This window comes from Cephus cinctus, unplaced genomic scaffold (genome assembly GCF_000341935.2).
Source record: "Cephus cinctus unplaced genomic scaffold, Ccin1 Ccin1_scaffold0457, whole genome shotgun sequence".
NCBI lineage: Eukaryota > Metazoa > Arthropoda > Insecta > Hymenoptera > Cephidae > Cephus > Cephus cinctus.
In genome coordinates this window covers 709,179-719,518 of record NW_014333134.1, presented here as the reverse complement: position 1 = coordinate 719,518, position 10,340 = coordinate 709,179, and the positions used below count along the sequence as shown (strand labels likewise).

At 38.3% G+C, this 10,340-nt stretch overlaps 2 protein-coding genes across 5 annotated transcripts; one reads left to right on the top strand and one right to left on the bottom strand.

Annotated features, from left to right (window-relative positions):
- Positions 1-28: 28 nt before the first annotated feature.
- On the bottom strand, positions 29-6,711 carry LOC107267755 (brefeldin A-inhibited guanine nucleotide-exchange protein 1). Of its 2 annotated transcripts, none has more exons than XM_015739801.2 (13): positions 6,473-6,711; positions 5,695-6,206; positions 5,230-5,609; positions 4,743-5,147; positions 4,306-4,662; positions 3,908-4,219; positions 3,575-3,816; positions 3,186-3,466; positions 2,772-3,105; positions 2,095-2,691; positions 1,817-2,037; positions 1,515-1,718; positions 29-1,435 (listed from the first exon to the last, which is right to left on the bottom strand). In XM_015739801.2, exons 1-13 carry the CDS (start codon positions 6,594-6,596, stop codon positions 311-313), a joined length of 5,094 nt encoding a protein of 1,697 aa, XP_015595287.1. In that variant the 5' UTR covers positions 6,597-6,711; the 3' UTR covers positions 29-310. The 2 variants fall into 2 exon arrangements, with proteins under 2 accessions (XP_015595287.1, XP_015595288.1); XM_015739802.2 differs by having other exon boundaries at positions 311-1,435; positions 5,230-5,606.
- LOC107267760 (brain protein I3) lies at positions 6,615-9,538 on the top strand. Of its 3 annotated transcripts, none has more exons than XM_025085171.1 (4): positions 6,615-6,720; positions 7,504-7,590; positions 7,785-7,906; positions 8,041-9,538. In XM_025085171.1, the coding sequence occupies exons 2-4, from the start codon at positions 7,512-7,514 to the stop codon at positions 8,170-8,172; spliced, it is 333 nt and encodes a 110-aa protein (XP_024940939.1). In that variant the 5' UTR covers positions 6,615-6,720; positions 7,504-7,511; the 3' UTR covers positions 8,173-9,538. The 3 variants fall into 3 exon arrangements, with proteins under 3 accessions (XP_024940939.1, XP_015595299.1, XP_015595298.1); XM_015739813.2 differs by lacking the exon at positions 6,615-6,720 and adding an exon at positions 6,776-7,279; XM_015739812.2 differs by lacking the exon at positions 6,615-6,720 and adding an exon at positions 6,776-7,279 and having other exon boundaries at positions 7,380-7,590.
- Positions 9,539-10,340: the final 802 nt, after the last annotated feature.

Below are 10,340 nucleotides of genomic sequence, written 5' to 3'. Positions count from 1 at the left end.
CCGTGAGAATGTCTGATATATAAGTTAATCAAGCGTGAATAATCGTGTATTCGAGCATGAATATACATATGTGTATTTATGATCGTATAAGTTAATTTTTATGAACTACGTATAACAAGGAAAATCTAGGAAATCATAAAACAATGGCTATCTACCTTTGACGTAGCTGTCTGTCCGTAACGAATATAATATATGTCTATTAACTGACTATGTATAATATTTATATATGTATATATGTGTGTGTATATATATATCTGTATAACAGTTAATAATAATACAAAGAATGTGTTTTACATTAGTTACATCGTCACTACTGTGTAATCCTGAACACCGGTCCAATCCTGAGGAAAAACCTACGCAGGACGGAACGCAGCTCTGGTTTGAGATCGAAACACATCACTTCGCAGAGTAACGGATAGCAGCTGGAGGCGTGAACGGCGAATCTGTTATCGCACATCTTAAGGATCCTGGTTAAAAGAAGAAGAAGTATAGGTGTCCACGCGTCTCGATGAGCTTCGCTGGATAAGGCCAGAAAATATTCCAAAGCTTCACGTGCTACTTCGACAAGGCGTGATTCTACCTTGGACCAGTCATCCCTACGTGCTTCGTCGCTATACATCTTGAAGAGGATGCGCAATGCGCAAGCTAGGGATTGGGTCTCTTGTTTCAGTAGATTTGGCTTCACATTACCCCGAAAGCTTGCCTTCCACAGGACATTTCGCTGCTCGTGGTTGGCATTGAAGCTCTTGGCAAAGCGGTGAGACTTTAGTAGGCACTCCACAAGTTGCAGGAGATGATGGGTGGTCAGGGCGCAGTACATTCCTTGCTCTTCCTTCTGCTGATCGCCACCGCCTCTGACACCAAGCTCCGACGACCTTCCGTTGAGCATGTCCGCCTGTGCCAGGGCTAAATTCTCCTGATCCTCCTTTCTCGAGGTTGCTGGGTAAAACACCACATTGTCTATGGTCTGAATAAGTTCCAATTGAACGGCGCACTTTATTAACAACGCAGAGAACAGTTTGGCTCTTGTATCCTCGCCAGTTAATAGACTCTGCGTGCTATTACTTCGTTTTAGAATTCCTATATGACTCTCAGAATCTCCTGTGATCACCTCCAAGTCAGACTCCTTGTTCGGTGACTGGGGTTTCCACGTGAGTAAAGCCATAGGAAGGGTACTATCAAAGATATCCAGGACGCAGCGACTTGTCTTATCCCATGTTCCCTCATCGAACTTAATACCATTGCTGATTACTAGATTTTCTAAGCAGTTGGTGCCCGACCTGGCCAGCTGCTCATTATCCTGCTGAACGCACCACAGTAACTGGGCGTACAATTGCTCCAGAAGAAGGGGTCCCAATGTATCATAGAATTGGGAGAATACATCGACTATCGCGTACAGCGCATGGTTGCACGTGGTAGTCATCCACTCAGCCTTCTAATGAAAAACAAGGAACACCCTGACATTAATATCAACTTGATCTCTACTTGACTGTCCTGCGTTCTTTGTAACTTACCTCTGTGTGCTGCTCGGGTAATTTCATATTATCGAAAATTCTAAAGAGCACTTGGAATAAATCCTTCCACCAGTGTGGCTTGAAGGACGCTCCGTGTGTTTTCACCACGTCGAACAACACTGTCAACGCCCGGGTTCTCACGTCCAGTTTACATCTGCTCACTACGCATGATAGCTCAAACAGTAGTGGGAACCAACCCCTGACCTGAATATCAAACAAAATATTTTATTGTTTAGGAATATTCTTGCTGGTCTCTAGACTTGAATACAACAATATAGTATCCATAAAAAAATAATCGTTACCCAGGCTCTATCTTCTTCAGAAACCATACCGTTGTCATCCATCATACCTTCAGCGAAGAGCTGAGGATTCGCATCAATATAAGAGGCACAGGAACGTATCAGTCTTATGGCCTCCATACTAGTATCAGGAAATGAAGCATTGCAAGCGAACTCGCTGAGGCACTTGACAGCATCTTGGAAAGAGTCTACCATGATGCTAAAGTCTTCGGCATACAACTCATCTATGGGAAGACATTAATTTAGTATAAAGAAACACATACTCAAAGATTGTCCCTTACTTATTATTTTTCCAGTCATAGAGAAAGCAAGCTCAACAACGGACTCATCCCGATCGCTAGCTGCGTGATGAAAGACACTGAAAATATTTTTCCATCCGGACCGAATATTAGGCGCCTGAGAGTGGACAATCTGCGCTACGCATCTGACCACCATGTCGCGTATAATCGGTGATCTATTCTTTTTCATAATATGTTCAAATGGTCTGAGAAATTCCTTCTGAAATCTGAAATTGGCGAACTCGCCCTTCTCGATGAACTTTGTTGCCAGTTGTCGCAAGGAGTCCACCGCGAAGAAGGATATGTCCTGACGAGGACTGCAACCCACTCGGTCAAAGTGATCACCAAGTACCTGCCAGATTCTTGACCATTGCAACCTGATACGGCCCATATTGTAGTAGGATATCTCGACTATTTTTGTTAGCGAGAACATGCGGGGCTGGGTTGGATGTGCAAGTTCCTCTAGAGAGACTTGACAGAGGGCTTTCACGAATTCAACTATGGCATCGCCATCCAATCTTGTTGAGCCTGTGAAGATTCTATCTACAGCTACGACAACACTTTGCGAACTGGTCTCACCGATGGATTCTTTCACGCTAGCTAAGAACAGAAGAAATAACCAAGAATTGACAAAATTTTAAAGAACGCAATTGATTGACACAGCATACTCATATACTCACGGTCCAGAGAGCTGAGATTGAGACTGTTTGATTGATGGGAATTGTTATGGGTGAGATTAGTAAAGTTGGCTAATGGAGATGGAAAATGTGGCTTCGAAGGAGGTCCCAGAAGCTGTGGTCTAACTCCAGTGCCAATCAGCTGCGCTAGTTCTAGTTGAGAGATACATTTCACGACATCTAGCCAGGAACTTCCGAGATAATTGCCATCGGTGTGAGCGACAGTTATCAGTGTTTTTATTGTGTCAATGTTTTTGGCTTTCATTTCAGTTATCGGTGAGTTTGCTGTCAGAAGTGTGAACCTGGCTAAGGCTTGGACGTAAGCGTCACGCTCCAACTATAGTTCAAGGGGAAATGAGGGTCAGTTTTTTGAGTTTCTTGTCAAAGAAGTAATTATCTAAAATTTAAAACACTTACAGACATATGAAAAATACAAGCGATTCGGATGGCACAACGAATTCCATCCAAGCAGAGAGATGCTATCTCAGGATCATCACAATCCTGTAGGCCGACGCTGAATGCAGCCAAAAATGGAGTCCATGCCATTTTGAACATGGGCCGAACATGTTCCAAATGTTTGGCTGTAGTAAAAGGAGCCTGAACGTGACTGACTGATTCCATTAGATTTTTGGCAGCGGTGGATATCACTTCCATCTCCATATTCCAGAGCAGTCTGCGCTTTTTCTCGCTTGATATTACTGAATAATAATATTCAAATTTTGTTAGAGATTTTTTAAATCCTTACATGGATACTGGCGTTGGTTAGTATCTGGTTATGAATAAAATTATTGTATTAATCCTTGTACCTTGCTTCCCTGGACGATTTGGATTAGATTTCATTTTGATTTCATTGCCTGCAATTTCATCGTAAATTTTTGATAGATACTCTTCAGGTAAATCTTCATTGTCACTGATACGTCGATTTAATTTTATATATTGTTCCTTGGTCATTTTATTCTTGACCTGAGGTGAGTGCAAGTCGGTCGTGAGCATAATTATCGAAAATCCCAAAACATAAGCTGTGTCTGCACTAGTAAATAATCCATTGCTGCAAATTAAAGAGTTGCGATATATGATTTCGTATGTCAATTTCTAAATTTTATGGAGTAAGTTATATTTGAATAGAGTAAAGAACTCACGTAGGATTACACTCGCAATATCGACTGGCGAATTTCTCCATTAACCTATCAATCTTTTGTGCCTCACCAGGCAATCTGAAACCCTCGAGAAAGTACCTGAGTGCCGTAACTAGATCTCTCTCGGCAAAATCCATCTGATCTATATAATTGTACATGACTTGATTGTGATTATGATCACCGAGAAAATCACCTACTGCAGTTTTGTCAAGGCGCTCATCCATGTGAAGCCACCGGGCGACTTCCTCGGCAGAACAACCGAGAAGGCCTTGCTCCTGGAGGTACTGAACGCCCTTACTTGGTTTCCGATTAAATCTAAGAAAGAAGAAATGTATATACAAATATAACGCGCCATAGATCAGTGGATTAATATTGATACAAACTTAATGCAAATTACGCACATGTCAATACCAGCCTCCCAGACTTCCTTCTGCTGCTTTTGAACTTCATACTGTTCTGGTGAGTCAGGAACTTCCTTGTTCCCTACGAGACTAGAATTTGCAGAGGACAAACTACCTGCACTACCATAACGTGGCAATGGCGGTTCTAATGGAGGATCCGGAGGTTCTGAAGGTAATTGTTGATCAGCAGGTACACTGGGATTCACGTATAAATCCCTGCTCCATTCCACCATGCATTTAAGTATCGAGACTAGACACTCCAGTCCTCTAATACGCATTGATTTCTCCTGATTTGGAGATGCGCCTAGTTCAAGCGCCTGTCGACCCTGTGCTATTTTTGATAAGTCGTTAACTAGCCTATGAAGGAAAAGATACGAAAAATGATTCGTTATCACTTGTGATAAAACATATGGATGATATATTATTCGGATTATTACCTTTCAAATAAATTGGCTGCGGAGAGATCACAGTCATAATTTACGTATATATCTACTACACTTTGTGCATCTGCGCAAATTCGCGTCAGCGCATGTATCACCATCCATTTGTGCTCAAAGGAGCTGCTCGAGGTCTCCAGGATGTTCATGAAGATCTCCTTGAAGAATACTTCTATTTGCATCTTCAAATGGACTTTGAAACGGGCAAGCAAAGCGAGAAATAGAGCTAGTGAAAGCTCAAAGACCTCGGGTACAGAGGAAACTCCGTTCTTTGACAATGCTACGCACAGATATTGTTTTATAGCAATGACAAACATCTCGTTTGAACGTAAAATAGGTCCGGCATTTTGTAAAATGCCTAGAAGTAACTGCAATGATAGGATTTTCGATCGTAATTCGTGGGACCTGAGAAATTAATATTAAAATTTATTTCTAAAAGAACTTAGCATAATTAATAATTTAATTATAGATCAGTGAATTGATTTACTTTGGATCCGGTGTACCATCTGGAAGTGGCTTCATAGAAAGTTTGCACAGTGCTCGAAAGACCAAAAATGCATCTTTCTGTAGAACATGAGTGAATTTTGCAGTAACCATGTTATCATTCTCAACAGCTCCTTCATCAGTGTTGTCGTCCGTAGGAACATGGTCCAGACTAACTTCTTCGGAAGGTGGTGCTGTTACAGGTTCTTCTGGTATAACAGAACTGACAACTTCTTCAAGGATGGCCTTGACTGCGTTATGAGCTTCTGAAGAATTATCTGCAGTTGCTTCTTCATTATTTGCAGGTTCACTCTCAGTTTCGCCACCTGAAGTACTAGGCAAATCCTGCTGTTCCGATTCTGTACGTAAAGCTTCCTCCTCCTGCTTAGTAAAACATACACGTATATTCCATCAAGAAATTTGAATGGTCTGCATTTCACAGAAGATTTAATTATTTAAATGTATTTACCGCTTGAGTTTCCATACGAGCAAATATAACATTTATCATTTGTGTAAGAGTAGCTCGTGCTGTCGTTTGATTCACCAGGTTTCTCGAAGCAAGGTAAACATTGTAAACTGTGCGTATCGTCAGCAAAACAGTACCTTCATGTACCTCAACATGCTGACTAGTCATGACAGTTAACAAGGCCTTTATTATTTGTAGCTGAACACCCTCGTCGGTCTGAGGACCCATGAAACAACCACATATTGTTTCCACTATGCGTACTATTAAGAGTTTGCTAGGCTCAGTTGAATCTGGCACATTGCCAGTCAGGTGGCCATAGGCAATAAGCTTTTGTAAACAGTCCAAAGCTGTGACGACGATTCTAGGAGACTTGCTCTGGCAAGCCAAATCAAATGGCAAAAAATACTTCTCTGCTGAGATGACATTAGAATCGCTCTTTGGTTGTGGAAGTGCATTACTAGTTGCCTCTTCACCTTGAGCCGTAGGAACTTCTTTGATTTCATTACGTAAATCATCTGCAGAATAAGTAAAAATATGCGGTAGAATATCTACATATAAAAAAAAGTAAAGAAAAGAGAATAGTGAAAGCTGCTATATACTCAGAACAACAAACATGTATTAAATATTACATAGGTGTTACATAGAAGGCATGATGTAATACACAAAAACTCATATGAAATGTACAAGACGATAAAACTTTATAATAAAAGAAATTAACATACACTACAGTGTGATAACACAGTAAAAACATCTGTGAATGTACCAGTTGATCAAAACTTACCAAGTGCCGCTTCGCAAGACTTCCTAAGCTGGGAGAGATGGGACCGTTTGACATCCCGATCGGCCAGGATTTTTTCAAGAGCTCTCACGATAAACATCTCTCTAGTTTTCGAATTATTTTGCATCGTCACCACACGGAATCCAAATGAATCCAATTGTATCGTAACTTAACACCCCTTCACCAAATTTACATGCGGCGGTATTCCGGATACGTGGTGCACGAGGTTAAAGACGTGAAAGTACATTGACGTAAGCATCTTCAGGGATCTTCTGATATCGAACTTATGCTAAAAGTTTGAATCCTTTACATCACGCTACAGACACAAGCAAATTTTTTTAAAAATACGAGAAGCAAACTTCTGTCTCATACAACCGGGTGAAATCGCGATGAAATTGAGCGAAAGAAACGAGAAATAATGTAAATGTTGGCAGATTGACAGCCACATTGAATTCGGTGATAAGTGGGGATTGACAATGTGGCGAGTATACAACGAAGATTTTACACGCTCACCATCTTGTGAAACGTCTTGACACGTAGTTCAGTTATCTTTATACGTTTGAAAATTATATTATTCAATACTAATTAACACACTCGTACCTAGTAAAAAATACCATATGATTCGGATTAATCAAAACACCTTAACTATTACAGTATCAATAATTTTTTGTACTAAAATTATTGAAATTTAAGTTAACGGACGTCGATGCGAGACGAAATCTATAACTAAAAGTCGCTCACATTTGAACGAGGCATAAATGTTCTTATTTAACGCTTAATTAAGTTTTGCTAAATATTTATAATATAGAAGTAAGTACCTCTATTAGTGTGGAAAACCTGTTTACAAAATAGTAATCTATCATACAAGGATTATTATTAATTAGATTTCTGTTACCTAATGAGTTGCTAGAGCGTGTAGATTGTCGCGGGACTTAGAGACTTGAGTTTATTGCGCACCGATACTGTCAAGTGACCAAAGATTAAAGAAAAGTGTCATCCTGTAATAGTTTATTTCTCTGATTGATACGTATTAGAGAGAAGAATGGAATATCATCCGATAAATCCGGAAATTGATAAGCCTCCTCCGTATTCGGTAGCTACTGCTCCTGCTGCACCTCAAGGTATATTCGAATAAATTTTTATTCTAAAAAGAAAAGTATTGTGTATGACCACATTGTATTTAATGGTATGATAACGTTGATAAGCGTTGTAGCGGAAAATAACATTCTTTATTCTTGTTAAACTTGTACGGAATTATAATACGTTTTAGAGTAATTGTATACTCCTTGAGAAATACTTATGTAACGTTTCTTAGGACCTATTTCATGGCAACCACCTCCTGGGTATTATCCAAGCTCTGGTGTACCGTATCAAGGAACAACTACATATATTGCTCCGTGTGAAATTATTCTTGTGGGTGCATGCCCAGCGTGTCGGGTAAGTTTCTCAGGATACTGTATTAAAGTTATCAGTCTTATAATAGTTTCAAATTATTATATAGGGATGTATTCCTTATAAAATTTTGTATCCTGTTTGTGGAAACTGTTATTCTTATTTTTGCGACATTACAGGTAGGTCGACTTGAAGATGATTACACATGTCTAGGGCTTCTTTGTGCAATACTTTTCTTTCCGGTTGGTATACTCTGCTGCTTGGCGTTAAAAAATCGACGCTGCTCCAATTGTGGAGCTTACTTTGGTTGACCATTGCTGATTATCTACATATTTACTACACTGGTATTTAGTGCTATACATTCATGTTGTTGGATAGTGCAAAGCTCTCAATATAAAATGATCAAGTTCTGTTTAGTCAATCAGTATCTATTCTTTATTCCAAGCATTGACACTATCGAATAGTCACCAATAAATATAGTAAAGTTAATCATGTACTTTGAAACTTGCATAGTGAGAAGATATGACAAGGATGCAGATATGTTTTTATATGTCCCTTTGTGGAATATAGAATAGTGTATAATACTATATGGAAAATTTAGTATAATGTACAAGAAACAATTTTCTTTGTACATTAGAATTCTAACGTTTACTCAAATATTCTCAAACTGATAGTAATCCCAAGGATTTTTTTAGTAATATATCATAGTAACTATATTACATTAATTGATCATGATCCAGTAGTATGATAATCTTGTAATTCTACAGTTTTCTTATGGCCAGTACTTAGTAATCAACTGCCACTATCCTTCACCTAATTGTTTAGAAATAGTGAAAGGAAAGTTTGGTATGAATAGATAATTAGTCATTATTTTGAATTTAATAACGTTGGTTATAATCGTACTTCATATGAAAGGTCAACAAAATCACTGTATGAGTGAATAAGATTTTGGTTTTAACTTTACAACTTTATTCTCATGTCACTATCTGCTTCAAATGACATGGAAAGTTTCAATGTCAGTGCTAATATTTATCAACTCATGTTATCAGAAATAGGCTTGAAGATTTGATAAACGTACCAGCAAATGTAAAATACTAGTTTTACTCTAACAATGAGAAATTGGCACAATGTGGAATCTCTTGGTGCTAAAATTAATGATTGTAATTAATATTCATAATGAATATAAAATTTAAAGTCAACGGTAATACATGTGGAGAAAAATTATTATTTGACTGAATCATACGCTTGAAAATTACAAGCAGACACTAATGTTCCCATTGCAAAAGATATTAAAAAATATTTTCCGCCTTATCACGTTTCCTGTTATTCGAATTGCAATATAATCAAATACTAACAAACCGTTATTTCAAAATAGCGCTTAACGAAGAGGTGCAATCAAACAAAATAAAAGGCCTGTGAGTCATGCTCACTTGACGCTGTGCGTTTAACTGTAGCAGAAAGTGATATAAACGCGTACTGCTTGACATTATATAAATTAAAAATTTTTCCTAATTGATTATAAGTAAATTTAACGGCGGTTCTATGAGGTCTCGTTTGATGTATCATATAATATACGTATAAGATAAGAATTTTCTACGAATACAAATCTATAAATACAGTACTTCTTGTACATTGTTTTCTTATATCGATAAATATAATATATATATTTTACCGTAACAAAGGACTTTCTTATTAACCTTTTTAAAATTAACGACACAGATTCAAATTATCCTCGTTACATGAACGTCCCTATCAATTGGGCTTTTGTTCTCCAATATAATTTTTATTCTGAACATTACGGAACCCCTAGATCACGCGAATACGCACAACATTGACATTCCAGAGGACGATCCACTGTAAGATTATAAAGAATAAAATGCATGTATCATTAAACTCCAATTTTATTTATCTTATTTGAGGAATAATCATATCGAATTTTATTTTCTACGCATGCGCAATCGCCATGCTTACGTCACTAGCAGGAAAACCACAGTAGACATTTCTTACAATTCATTTAACTGGGGAATCCGTTACGACTGCGTCACTTGGACAGTTTAAGGAAATGTGAAAGACTGGAATTTTTCGAAAAAGATAAAAAGAACCGGTCGGACAATTGTGCACGTTATACTCCCGAGCATCTCGAGCCAATTGATTATACGCATGATTGAGTAAATGTTACAAATTATGTCGCCGAGCAAGGACGTGACTGAGTAAAAAAAAAACAAAAATGATTGACAATAGACCTACGGAAATATTAAAGCAGCTGAAGGTTTTCCGCAATGCCATTACATTTTTCTAGATACTCCTGGATCAACTTTGTTGCCATGTTTAATTAACGTCGACAATGCTACAGACAATTAGAAGAAACCTTGCCGTTCGTGCTTTACGACTTTCTAAATAACGTGCAAGTCGTAATGTATGTGTAAGTTAGCAGAGATCACTGAAAGAAAATGGAGTTCCGATATCCCGAAATCTAGGA

Coding starts and splice junctions, on each gene's coding strand:
- LOC107267755 (XM_015739801.2), bottom strand. CDS start 6,596: ATGCAAAATAATTCGAAAACTAGAGAGATGTTTATCGTGAGAGCTCTT. Junction 3,817..3,907: donor TATTGCGAGTGTAATCCTAC/GTGAGTTCTTTA, acceptor TTTAATTTGCAG/CAATGGATTATTTACTAGTG. Junction 3,467..3,574: donor AAATCGTCCAGGGAAGCAAG/GTACAAGGATTA, acceptor ATTATTATTCAG/TAATATCAAGCGAGAAAAAG.
- LOC107267760 (XM_025085171.1), top strand. CDS start 7,512: ATGGAATATCATCCGATAAATCCGGAAATTGATAAGCCTCCTCCGTAT. Junction 7,591..7,784: donor TGCTCCTGCTGCACCTCAAG/GTATATTCGAAT, acceptor AACGTTTCTTAG/GACCTATTTCATGGCAACCA. Junction 7,907..8,040: donor GTGCATGCCCAGCGTGTCGG/GTAAGTTTCTCA, acceptor GCGACATTACAG/GTAGGTCGACTTGAAGATGA.